Source organism: Microtus ochrogaster, unplaced genomic scaffold, assembly GCF_000317375.1.
Source record: "Microtus ochrogaster isolate Prairie Vole_2 unplaced genomic scaffold, MicOch1.0 UNK21, whole genome shotgun sequence".
In the NCBI taxonomy this organism is placed as follows: domain Eukaryota; kingdom Metazoa; phylum Chordata; class Mammalia; order Rodentia; family Cricetidae; genus Microtus; species Microtus ochrogaster.
The window spans coordinates 1,212,533-1,226,595 of NW_004949119.1; the positions used below are offsets into that span (position 1 = coordinate 1,212,533).

The 14,063-nt window shown below is 49.9% G+C and overlaps 1 protein-coding gene across 1 annotated transcript in view; it reads right to left on the bottom strand.

Annotated features, from left to right (window-relative positions):
• Kcnk5 (potassium two pore domain channel subfamily K member 5) overlaps positions 1-14,063 on the bottom strand; it is a 42,174-nt gene that overhangs the window by 5,949 nt on the left and 22,162 nt on the right. The window contains exon 2 of the mRNA XM_005367607.2: positions 1,349-1,460. Coding sequence (XP_005367664.1) covers positions 1,349-1,460 — 112 coding nt within the window. The remainder of the gene's footprint in view (positions 1-1,348; positions 1,461-14,063) is intronic.

Sequence of the window (14,063 nt, forward strand, 5' to 3'; positions counted from 1 at the left end):
CACCACCACCACAGCTGGGTTCTTGCCTCCTGCGTGCATGCACTCCCAGCCCCCACACCAGCTTCAGAAGGATACACACTTTAAGATAACCTGATCCTGTTCTAGTAACATAGATATTTAAGCAATATTTCCCTTGATCAAGCTCTGACCCTGGTCATTTTTACCACTATTTCTACACTAAGGGCTTTGTGTCCTCCATTATCCTGGGATCTCCCTGTGGACAGGCACTAGGCCCACCATCATTAGGTAGTCCACTCGCTCTTTTGGTAGCTATGCAAATGAGACAGAGATGGCCTGCCCTCAATGATTAGACACCAAGAAGCAGTGTGGAGAACAGACTCCAAAGAGGACCACTCCTAATCCCTCTGCCTTTATGCAAATGCTCATGTCAAGGAGCAGAGTCTATGAATCTGAGTATCAGTGACTTGGTTGGCCAGAGAGGAAGAAATGATATGGCAGCTGAGGCTGGAAAAGCCCACTGCTACTCCTTGCCTTTATGCACTTCGGAGATTCTTCCTTCAGAGTCTAGCTGCAGAGCCACATGCAGAGGCCCTAAGTGTCCAGCCTCAGCCAACAGTCAAACAATGGGTCGGAGAAGACAGCATGGACTCCAGGCCGGTGGGGCAGTCACTATTTGATTGCCATATACTGGAGAGCCTACACAAGACTGTCAGCTGAAACTAGCCAACCCCCAAAGGTGGAAGACTGTAACTGCTTTAAGCCACTGACTTCTAGAGTGGCCAGCCACATAGTCAGATAATATTGAAGCTTTGGGCGGTAAGCAGTCTAGCTAACCTGTGTGGCTCTGGCCACCGGACCGTGCCAATATTGCTACCTAAAGAGACCCAGCAGAATTCAGAATCCAAGTAAGGGCTGGGTGGGTGTGGTGGCCTGCCTATAACATCCCAGCACACAGGTGGCAAAGACATGGGATCCCTGGAGCAAAGTGACTAGCTAGATTAGCAGAAATGGTGAACTTTTGGCTTGGTAGAGACCATGCCTTAATACATAGAGAGCAATCAAAGAAGATGCCAATGTCAACCTTGGACTCCCACACATACATGTGTGCCCATATAAACACACATGCACTCATATGCATGCACACACTACGCATACATACATATGCAGAAATAATACAAATACCAAGTTCAAATCAGGACCTATGGAAGTAGTTGTACAGGTATAACCAATTACTCAGGACTTCCTAAGTCCTTCCTAATCAGGACAGGGTAAAACTGTGTGTGTACTTGATAGCCAACATGGCTTCAGTCACCTAAGCTGGACTCCTCCTGGGTTCTGAGGAGTGAGGATGTGGACATGGGTATACTGAAGGTCTAAGGGGACTCACCAATGGTGGTGATGACCGTGGCTGCAAAAATCATCGCATTAGGCCAGTTCCAGTTGTTGAAAGTCTGGTTACCTGTAATGGCCACACCCTGATCTGCAGCATCAGACACCACCTAAAAATAAACAACAAAACACGGGGAAGGTCAGGGCTGAAATGATTTCTGGGTGCTAGAGAGGCAGCTCAGTGAGAGTCCTCCTTGCCTGGCATGCATACATACTCTGAGCTCCATTCCCAGCACAGCATAAACCTGGCACCATGGCACACACTTATAAAAGCTGATACTGAAGAGGGAGCAGGAGGAGCCGGTGGTGGTGGTGCTCGCCTTTAATCCCAGCACTCGGGACAGAGGCAGGCAGATCTCTGAGTTCGAGGCCAGCCTGGTCTACAGAGCGAGTTCCAGGACAGCCAGGACTACACAGAGAAACCCTGTCTCAAAAAACCAAAAAAGAAGGGAATGAACTATCAGGATCAAGACCATCCTTTGAAGTCAGCCTGGGCTACCTGAGACCCAGCAACAACACACCTCAGAGTATCTTTACTTAACCAATATCAAAGTTCCTAGTGGTGCCATTGCTATACAGCTGAAACATTTTCTAGAGAGGACAAGGAAGGTTGAATGATCTACCCAGGTCCACGTAGCTAGGGAGAGATGTGAACTAGGCACTTGGCTCCAAAATTTGACAGAAACGTGTTTCCAAATCACCCACAAAGCTAAGAAAGCTTTTATCACAGGCTGCCAGGAAGAGGGCTTTTCGAAAGAGTTCCCTGGTGGTGCTGATCCCAGGACTGAACTCCAAGAGCTCCGTATGCAATGCAATTGCCTTGGAAGTCTCCTACACCTAAGTCCTCTATGGCCTGGGAAGGAACTCCAACCGTTTTCCCTGTGGGACAGCCACTGAGTTCAGCTCAATATCTCTTGGCCAACGATGTGTGTCCTTTTCCTTGGGGATATGCAAACCAGCTAACCATCCTTCCCCCTATACACACACACACACACACACACACACACACACACACGGCGGGGGGGAGGATGATGCTCATGTGACCTTCCCCGAAGATCCTTTCTTCTCTCTGCCCTGGGATAAGCAACTGTTGGGGCAGAGACAGATAAACTGGTGCTGAGCACCCTTCGAGGTGATCAAAACTGTGTTACCAGTCCCACAGAGTCCTAGTAGGCAGGGGGCCCCAGGGCAGGCGTTCTCAAAGCACCACACCTGCTCCACAAACCTCTATCCGCCTTACTCCAAACTTCCGCTCTGCCCATCACTCAGCTCTCATCCAACCCATGGAGCTGTACCAGCTGCCAGAGCTGGCACCCGAGAGTCCTTTATGGGGAATGGGGGGTTTCAAGTTCTGTCATTCAAGGTCAGCCCCAGGGTTGACCCATCAGACTAGAGACCAGAAACTCAGCCAAATTTCCTATAAAATCCAAGCCAAGGACAGCAGGGAACAGCGAGAGCTGGAAACAAAGGCAAAGTGGAGAAGCCATCATTTATTTCTAAGCCACCCGAAGCATGACTGAGGTTTGGAGGGAAGGAGGGAACGCATGGATGGCTTCGAAGGAATGCACAGTTTGCAGAAGCAGCAGAGGCCGTGTAAATGGATCTGCGTACTCAGTGAAGAATTTTCCATGATGACATGCCGGCCCGACACCCCATCAGACCACAGGCCGCTTGCTGTTCTACCTCCCACTGTCATTCCCAAGCCTAGGAGACATGGGAAACAGGGGCTCTCACAGTGACATTACCCAGGGCACTTGGAGGTGTAAGCAGTCTATGTATAAGGGCATCTTAGATGCTAACAGACCCGTAGGACCATCCAACAGGTTCTTTCTTCAATTCTGGGGGATTGAGCCCAGGGGCTCACACCTGCTGGAAGATAGCTCTGGTAACAAGCCACACCTCGGCATCCAATTTTTAACTTTAAAAATCTATCTGAACAAGAGAATGAGGAAATTCTAGAGCCCCACATGTTGACATTAAACAGATGAGGAAAAAAGGCAGAGCCATTTCAGCCCCCACCTGTTACCTCAGATAGAAACCTTAAGCCAGACAGCCCGAAATAAAACAAAGTGTGCAGGAATGGGGGTGTGACTTGACTGTAGGGTGCTCACCTCGCCCAGGTGACACACTTGCCATCCCAGTACTTGGAAGGTAGAAGCAGCATTAGGAGCTTAAAGCCAGCCTACGGTAGAGACTCTGTCTCAAAAACAAATAAGCAAGGAGCTAGAGAGAAGGCTCAGAAGTTAACAGCACGTCTACTCATGGAGGATCCAAGTTTGGTTCCCAGTCCCCACATCAGGCTGCTCACATCTGCCTGTAACACCAGATTCAGGGAGATCCAGTGTTTTTGGCCTCCAGGGGCACCTTCATGCATTTGCACATACCCAAATGCACACACATATATAGAATTAAAATTTATAAAAATTAGGTTTAGATAAATAAATAATAGCACTCAGGAAATAAAGGGAGGTGGATTTCTGAGTTTGAGGCCAGCCTGATCTATACCACAAGTTCCAGACTAGTTAGAGTTATATAATAATACCCTATCTCGAACAAACAAACAAAAACCCAAACAAGCAAATCAATCAATAGAATGCCTTTGATTTGGATCTAAAATGACATTGGGTTACCACCTCTGATCATTCCCATTGAAAGATGTCAGAAAACAAGCTGTCTGTGTGTTTACAAAAAGAAAAAAGGGTAAATTCTAGATATTTTGTTTTTGAAACCATCTCTCTGTGAAGCCCAGGCTGATCTCAAACTCAGTTTTCCTACTTCAGTCTCCTGAATGCTGGGCTTCCAAGTGTGTACCACCAACTCTGACTCCTGAAACCTTCTGGGAGATCTGAACATTTGGAAGAAGTTGAGTACACTTCCTTCACTGAAGGGTGCAGAGCCTCGACGCCATGTGTAAGGCTCCAGAGCCAGCAAGGCGATCGATCTGCAGTCACCGTCAACAGTGCAAACTGGAGAGTGCAGTCACCGTCAACAGTGCACACTGGAGAGTGCAGTCACCATCAACAGTGCAAACTGGAGAGAGGAAGAGTGTCTCAGCCCATTCGCAGGCAGCTCAACATTCCTAAACAGAACTCTGACCACCAGTCAACAGAGGACCCCAGGGTCACGCCAAGGCCTGGCCTCTACAACGGGTCCTTTCATTTACTCAATGGCACAGCCATGTCAGCAACAACTTACCACTCCCTTGGGCGGAAGATGCAAAATTAAGAACCAGTGCAGAAAGGGAAGATGACCACAATACCACAGTCAGAAGTAATACAAAATGAGTATATTTTCAGTCTTCACACTTTGAATCAGAAAAGGCCAGTGGAGAAGTGGAGAGGACTGGAGCAGTGGTTCTGTGTTTGCCAGGTGGGGGGCGGGGGCTGTTGTTCCAATCTAGCTGAAACAGTAAGTTCCAGGTCCATTAATTGACCCTGTCTCAAACAATGAGGCAGAGACAGAGAAAGACACTCAGTGCAGAACTCTGGCTTCTACACGTACATTTATATACCACCACCACACATACATATGTGCGAAAAAGAAAAAAAAAACTGAAAAAGTTAGCATAGGACAAAGGGGAGAGTCCCTGGTCTCAGCTGACCACAGATCAGCAAACACCAGGGTGAAAAGTAAACCCCGAAATGGATTATCTACCCAGGATTGGAGATACCAAGTTCATTGCGTTTCAGGGTCAGTTCCACTCTGTGATAGACTACACACATCATGTAACCAAGAGCTGACAGTCGAGAAGAGCCACCAGGGAAGCTTTTGCAGAGAACAATCTGCCTCTCCTGGTACTGAGAAGTCCACCAGGGAATTACATATATATATACCATATGAAGAAAGCTCTGCTTTCTGGAAGGTTGAGAGACGGTGTTCCCGGGGTGCATTGCATGTCAGGAGGGGGATACAGTTGTCAACAGACAGGATCTGTCTTTTCACAGGTTTTCTCTCATGACAGAGATGAGGCTGTCATGACACGGATGGCAGGCTTCAGGATTCACGGACAGCCCTACCCAAGATGCCTCACCACTCAAAGGCCACCTGGGATTTCGAAGTCTTGAGAAAGAACTAAACAGCCACCCAACACAGAGTTGAAGAATGGCAACGCTGGCCTTCCTGCCCTCACCCCACTGGTGGTAAGTCTTTCTGAATAAGAACTTGCAGCCTCAGCCTCTCCCTCCCTGGGTTAACAAGAGCCACGGCTCACCTGCTTTCCCCGTGACTTGCCTGAGTTCTCCTGAGTCATCTACCAAGGACAGATATGGAAGATATGGAAGGTAGGCCTCTTCTGACTCAGAGTCCCTAACCCCATTAACCTTCATGAAGCCTTGCAATGGTGGGAAGACACTGTGCTGTAGAAGGGTGGCAGAAGGAGTAGATGGGCACACAAGATAAAGACTTGGACATCTGTGTTTAGAATCTGTGGCAACTCCAACCTTCCCTCCCTCCACTGCTTTAACAGACCTGGGGCTCTCCAGTGCCCCCTCTCTGTTGCTTCTCTATGCACCCTTCTCAAATGGCTGGTTTGGAATCTGCATGGCTCCGTGCCAAAGCTGGAACAAAGATGGGGGTGGGGAGGGGATGATCACAGAATGGGACAGAGTGTTGCTGTGGCCAGACACCCAATTGCTTGGACTTTGACACATACAGCACCTGCCTGACTCTTCCCAATTCTGCCAGTCATCACTTGGCACAGAGCTGAGTCTAGATGTGAACTTGGGGAGGGCCAGCTACCCATGTTCCCACTGTGCAGAGCCACGGTTCTGGTGGAGACACATGGCTGGCCATGGCTGGGATTCCATGGGGTAAGGAGGAGGCCTGAACCAGTCTCCCAGAACAGAAGGGCTGACCCAGGATGGAGGTCATCCCTGGGTCAGGGGAGGGCCATGGGGGAGTCAGACAAACCCTGTTAGACAAGGCATCCTGTTCTCAGGGTTAGGGAAACAGCTTTCGCCGGAGGAGGTGGCCCCTGTTCATTCGCAATACTCTTTAACTTGGCTCCTAAATTCACAAGAGACAATATTTTCATTTTCCGCCTAAGCCTGGAGGACGACAGAGAGAGGGGGCCGAGCCTGCACAATCCAGGCCAGGCTCCTGTTTGGAGACAGAATCGAGTTCCCCACTTGTCACCTTCATCATAAAGCCAGTGTGATTTATTGAGGTCTTACTACATGCCAAAGGTTGTGCTCAGCATTTTACATGCCTTTTAGCTCATTTAATGAGGACAGAATTCTGCTGGGAAAGACACTATCATTTTTTCCACATTGCAAATGAGAAACCAAGGCTGAGACAGCAAGGAAGTAGTAACCAGAGGTTGTGGTACTAAAAGCTACAAGGCCGGGACTAGAACCCAGGGTTCTAGTCACGGTGACCCTAATCCATCCCCGACGGAGGATGCAGGAAGGACCATGCACAGTTCCACCACTCCTTCCCATCAGCTGAAAAAACAGTGCCCTAAACCCAGCGCGGCCACTCCCATCCAGGCCTCCAGTAAGCCAACATCTATGCCCCGACTATGAATTACGGACACCAGCCATGCACACCATCACACAATTTAGGACATTTCTTTGCATAGGGCAGGGGAAACTGTGGCCAAGGCATGAGCCACATCCATCTAACCAGCAACCATGCAGTTATGCAGTCTTGCCTGCAACTCCTATGGCCACTATGGCTTCCCAAACATAGGACCCTCCTCTACTGTGTAAGATACAACCCAAGTAACTGGCCTCTCTTCTTGCTCCTGCAGAACTACAACCTATGGTGCTCTCCAAGCAAGAACCAGAATCTTTGCACTCTCCTTGGCTGCTGCTGGATCCCTTCCCATGTTCGCATGGTCCCACTGGCCTGGAAAGCCACCTCACCTGCCCAGACTGCAGACGCTGAAACCATTCAGTCTCCTCTCGGTGGCTCCTCCAGACACCATCTCCTAACTGTGTTGCTCTTAAGCTGATATTTGGGCACATACGGGGACAGATGCTGATCAAAGTACTTAAAACACTTTGTTCAGTGAGTGGCTACGCCTTGAAAAGCAGGAACCAGCCCAAGGTCAGTGGTGGAGCTGGGATTCGAACCCAGGTAGTACCACTATAGTACAGAGGGAGAGGGCAGGACACGGGTTAAGTTGTTCGGTACGATGACGCCAGGCTTATAACACATCACCCCAGGTAATAACTAAGATAACGTTAAATGTCACCAGAAAAGGCGGGTCCCCTGCAGTATAAGCCCCAAGAAGGGAGAGATTTTGTATTCCTGGAGCTTAGGCTCTGCCTAGCATAATGTAGCTGCACAATTAAATACTGTTAAGTGAGTATGGATACAGAATGGGGTTCACTTGTCTTCTGATGCCTACACACCCAACATCTTTGAGGATTGTTCTAAAGTAGTTTGCTTTGCTTTTAGGTAGGAACTCATTGTGTGGCCCTGGCTGGCTTGGAATTTGCTATATAGACCAGGCTGGCCCCTGCATCTCTGTGCTAGGATTAAAGGCTTGCACCATCATGCCCGGCTATAATTGTGTTTTAAACAATTTTATCTACAACAAAGTAGAGATTTTTGTCCATTATAAAAGGGGAGATGCAAGCCCCAGAAATGGTAGGGTGTTCAGGATAAGGCCGAATACTGAGGTGGGGAAGACTGATAACAACCTCTCACTGAGGGACAGTGGTTCCCCCAATCTAAGGGAAGGGAAAGAAGTCAGCTGGAGAGGGGATGGGGGGGGCAGAGACAGAAAGAGCAAAGGAAAGGCTACAAGACAGCAGAGCAAGCAGTGAGTGAGCTAGGGGTAGGGGAATACCCATGGGGTGACCAGATTGTCCTTCCTGCAGGAAGGACACAGGACACCTGACACCTCCGGAAACCCTCACAAAGGCGGTGGCTGTGGAAAGACCAGGAAAAGGAAGGAATACAGAAGTCAATGCAGACTGATGTATTTACTACCAGCCTGGTACTTCACTGACTCCTCGCCAACACCTCGCTCCAAATACACTCACCCCTAGTCACAGTCCACTGCAGCGATGACAGACTGAGTCATCTCAGATACAAGCGGAACCAGTTGGACCCACTTGGGAGTGAGCTGGACAGGGTCTCTCAAAGGCCAGCAGCCTTGGGTAAACTACTTGGCTGCTCTTGGCCTGTATTTTCTGAACACACGAGGAGCATCCAGGACCCAGTGAGAGTTGGCCAAGTGTGTCTGTCATCAGCATGACAGGCTCATCTGTCTTTCTCTTTCTACAGTAAGAGCACAGACACTGTAGACAAGTCAGATCCAAGTAAAAGCCACTCCCCCACAAAAAGAAACAGGAGAAGTGTCAAATCCTGGACTGGGCGAGAAGTTCAGCCTATGCCTAGAAGGCAGGGTCCGTGAGAAGAGGTGGCAACTGTCTCTTCCTTTTTCTTCCTCTATCTTCTCATCTCTTGGTTTCCTCGGGGCACATGGAGAAATCAGTGACTCCATAGCTGGGCAGGGAGAAACCAAGGCTCACCATCCTTCAAAAGGGAACCTTATCAGCTGCCTCTAGTTTTGAGTCATCCTCACTTTGAGCCAGCCAACTAAGCAAACAGGTGAGGTCAAGGCCAGCAGGGACAGATGGCTACTTCTCTGAACTTAGTTCCTAACTGTCCCCAGCGTCACAATCAACAAAAGCCTGCCTGCCACTGGCCTCACACTCACTCACTGTCCATGCCCACTGGTCTCTAATATGATCCCTTCCAGACAAGAAGCCAGGGGGAAGCAGGCCCAACAGGAATGGAGTTCTCTGCACAGAAGTCACAGTTGTTTCTGCCTACTGAGTATAGCAACTGTCTTTTTTTTAAGCTACAGACAGGCATAGGTCAAAGAAGGGAGACCCCAAACCATCCTTCATCCCTCAAAGCAGTTTAGGAATCGGGGTGGGAAGTGAGGAGTCAATGGGGAGTGTTAGTATGCCCAGCTGAGCAGTGGGCCCCCACTCAATCTGATAATCCCCACTGAGACTGGGGACATACCAAAACTATCTTGGAAGGGCTAGTGGTAACACTGCCTCCCCTGGCCACCACCGCCCAGCCTGTTCGCAGATTTTTAAAATTTCTCCCAAAGGTTACCTGGAGGTGGTGGTGAACATCTTTAATCCCAGCACTCGGGAGGCAAAGGCAGGCGGATCTCTGTGAGTTTGAGGCCAGCCTGGTCTACAGAGTGAGTTCCAGGGCAGCCATGGATACACAGTGAAACCCTGTCACTTTGTGGGGGGGGTTCCCCAAAAGTGAGGCATGGTGATGCACGCTTGCAATCCTGACACTCCAGGAGGTAAGGGGAGAATCGCACGCTCATGGCCAGCCTGAGCTATCAAAAACAGACACACACCAAACCAAACCAACAAGAAAACAAATTTCTTTCAAAGCAAACTAAAAACAAATGAAAAACTTTTGCAGCTGCCTTTAGTGCAGGGAGTAGGAGCAGAGAACTAGGGCCTTCTATCTTTCTATCTGAGCGGAGAACATAGGGCAGGGAGGAATTCCTGGTATTTTCTTCACTGCCTTCTCCCCAGCGCAGGGTGACTGGGGTGTGTCTCAGAGGGCAGCCACAGCTCAGATCAAGAGTCCAGTGGTACCACCTTCCTCCCCGTGCCAGCAGGAGGCCCAGCTCACACATCTTGTCTTACCCAAGAAAGGGCAGGTCTCCTTTGGGGCAGATGGTGGGGGCCTGGGGGAGCAACACCCTGTTGTTCCTCCATCAGTCGCTGCGGTTTCACCGGGCTAGATGTCATAGCATCCTCTCTACCAAGACCTGGAGACTTTCCAGGAACCTTTAGCCTCTCTAACTACATCTTCTCTACAAAAGAAGATCTGACCATGACCTCCTAAAATTCCAGTTTTCTACTGCCCAGACCAGGCCTTTCCTCACCCTACCCTTCCTCTTCTTTGGCATGTTCAAAATATATATTGCTTACAGCGTGGAAAATTATTACTCCCAGGTCAGGAGCCCCACTGCCAGGCCGTTTTCTGTCTTCTTCCCGTACTCTCTTAGACCGGAGAGAAGGCCCTTCCTGTCTATCCTCATGTTTCATTCTTGAAGAAAAGTGTCCAGCGCCCACCCACTGAAAAAGCAAGCATCTACAGGCGAGGCTCCACCCCACACACGGCCGTGGTAGCCCTGCAGTGCCTCACACCAGACTCATACTCCAAGCCCAGAAACCCAGGCAGCCCATGAGGCAAGGTAGAAAATGGCAGGCTTTAGGGGACCCACTTATCCTCCAAGAAGCAGGGAGCCACGGCACAGTGACAAGTAAGTAATGGGTAGGTAGGGGATACAGTGTGGAAACACTGGATGAAGAGTGGGGATGATTCACATCCTAGGCAGGAAGTAGCAAAGGGCACGAAATTCTACCACGTGACTCAGAACAGTGAGTTAAAGTTCATGAATTACTTCTGGAATTTTATGTTGAATACTTTTGGACCACAGTTGACCATAAGTAATCAGAAATTTATAGAAAGTGAAACCACAAAGGAAGATTACTGTGCTGTGGCTTCTTGACCTGGACAGTACCTAACACAGGGGAGGGGAAGCAGTTAGCTAGATCTTACACCCACGTGTAGATGTGTGAAGGCCAGAGGCTGTCCTCTGCTATCTTCCCCAGCTCCTCTCCTCCTTCATTTTTCTAGGCAAGGTCTCTCACTGAACCTGGAACTCAGATTCAGTTAGACTGGCTAGCTAGAGGGCTCCAGGAACCCATCTGTCTGTGCCTCCTGAGGGCTGGAATTACAGACACATGTTTCTGCACCTGGATTTGGACACTGGCTGTGAACCCAGGTTCTCGTGTTTGCATGGCAAGCATTTTTAACGGTTGAACTAGCCCCCCATCCCCTCAACCAATTTTCAAAAACAGCTACCCTGGACCCAAGGTCTGTTTGTGACTGTCTTTCCATCCAGCTTTGGGATTCCCCTGCTGCCCTCCCGGCCCTCTCTCAGCAGCCTCTGTGGAGCTCAGAGACACCACCCGCAAGGTCTCACGCTCTCTCCGAACTCCAGAACTCCTGGGAGCAGACTTGTGCCAAAAGGGAGCAGCAGGGTTTTTAGCAGTTACGTCTGGGTTTCCGACTTTCACAGGCCTGGGAACCCTGTCCGCACTTGGAAGGGACAAAGAAAACAAAGCAGGTGGCCCTGTCCCCATTGTTCTCACCCTGGGATAGTCACCTGCCCTGTTCCCTGCAGGCAGCCGGCTCTCCTCCCATCAGTGCAGAGAGGGCAAAGCTTGGCATGGACTGACTGAGCCAGGAGTACAGGGAAAGACTGCAGGGGTCTGAGCTCAGGATGGAATGTCAGCAAGGACCCTGAGGCACCCGGAGAGCTGGAAATCCCTGCGCGTGGATAGAGTCACAGAGCACAGCTGCTTGCCCAAGAACCGGCAGTGGGGAGCTAGAAAAGTCCCCCCCCATATCCCCCCTCCCCCCGCACTCCAGCAGGCTCCTCTGGAGCCGAGCTGCTGGAAGACAGGACAGGCATCTTTCATGGCCCTGCAGCATCTGAGCCCCCAATTCACCACCACTGCCCTCCCAAGCGGTCCAAGTCCCTGCTCTGTACTAGTATGTGTGTCCATCTGAGATGCTGGGCCTTGAGTTTATGACATCATCCCTTTCCACCGCCAGAATCTAGACCTCCAGGTGCCCGGCACCTGATGATGATGGAAGGGGGATTCGTTTTCTTAGTGACTGGGGTTCCTGGTAGGTTACCCATGTGCACATCATAGATAGCACTAGTTAGGGGGGCATGATGGCAGGAGGGGCACATGTCGGCAGGGGTGGGTGGCTCATGGAGAATATGGGAGAATTATGGTGGATATGATCAAGAACATTGTATGCATATATGGAATTGTCAAAGAAAGTTTCTTTGTAAAGTTGAAAAAGTCTCTAGATAGACATGACAGCATGGTAGGAGCATGGTCACACACTCTGATCTAATCTTGACCATATCTTTAGGGTGCACACATACTTAGGCTCCCTACTTTATTCAATTCAGCATGACCTTGAGGAGAAATGGAAGGAGTGACCACAGGAAGCCATCCTTAAGGTTTCTAAAAACAGCACCTTGAGTAGGCTACAAAGGAGGTCACCGTGGGAACCGCTGACTGGCCATCTCCCCATCCATAGCAGACATCTGGGAAAAAGCTGGTTTGCCTGCAGCTGAGCTGCCCTGCCTCATGGCTGCTTGCATCCCGGCCTCTATAACCCAGGTCTATACGGAACACACATGTCCAAATGGCCCAATAAGATAACTTCAAAGTTCCAAGTGTCCTGTGTAGAGTCTTCCTTTGGGAGCAACTCCAGGGCAAAGATCCTGGCTTTGGAGCAGACGGACCCAGGCTTAACCACACAAGCAGGTGCAGCATGACCTAATACCATGCCTGGCTTACTTATTCATATCTATAAAACAGGAGGACCATGGTTCCATTTAGGCTAGGCTGGGAATCATGGTTCTGGACAAATAGCATGTTCTAGAAGTGGATCCTGGAAAGTGGATGTGGCCATGGCTGTTTTACACACAGAACACAGGGCCTTCTATTCTGAGTGTCTATGACTGTTGTATGTGGCACTGCCTTTGGCCACCTATCACCACCCTGAAAATCAGAGACTGGGACAGTGGTTTGAGCTTGGCACATGTCCACCCACGCTCCTGTAGGCACCAGCCACGGCTCATGATCTATCTCCCTTCAATCATTTCCACACATCTCCACCCTCTCCTTCTCTGAGGGCCATGCTCCAGGGCTTCATCACACTTCATCATGCTTCGGGCATCTGTTTATCTGACTCACTATGTATACTGCCCAAATGGGTCAGAGCTTATAAGGCAGACTCCACTCACACCACTAAACCCAAAGCAGGGCCTCCACTGGAGAGCACTCCATATTAACCAATGAAATGATGGGGTCTCTAAGACAGCTGCTTGCTGGGGCATGATGTGAGCGCCTTATGGCTCAGCGGGGTGTGAGGTGCACTACCAGTGCAAGTGGTGGTGACTACTTCCAGGTCCCACTGGTTTTCCCCATCCCCAGAGGTCCTAGCCTGGTCCTTGTGGACTTTGGAACTAGATTCTAGAGGAAAGAGACTGGGTGGAGATGGGAGGGTAAGGCTGAGTGAGGGATGTTCAAAGCTGTTGAAGGTCCACTGGTCTTCTGGTGCATGCCATACCTCAGGCTCTCCTGGAAGGAGAGAGAGCCCCTTCAGATTGTGCAGCATCCCAACCCCAGCAGCTGTTAGTTCTACTCCACTGTGCACAACTCCCAGCTCCCGCCTCCCCAGTAGGATGCCTGCCCCTAAATCCTGCCACATGTTTCTTCTAGGTTATACCTGTCCCATTGTGTCCTTCAAGATGTCACAGACAACGTAGCATGCGTCCCAACCCCACCTACACATCCCTCCTTCCACTGTGGCTGACAGCCTGGATAATAATGAGTAACTAACTACCCATCCTTAAAGGCGGGGGGGGGGTTTCTGATGATAAAGGGTTATGAAGAGCCCCATTGATTATAATTCGTTTAAGATGACCAAGTGGTTAAACTGTAAACCTCTTCACTAATTAGAAAATCATAGCCTACAGGGTGCTAGGTGGTGGTATTAACGCCAGGAAAACAGCCTACCTGGTTGCTTGTACCCCTCTCACCCAAATCTCGCCTCCAGATCCTGTCTGAGAGGCTGTCATTCAACCATGCTCCAAACATGATCTCGCCCCATCGTCTCCA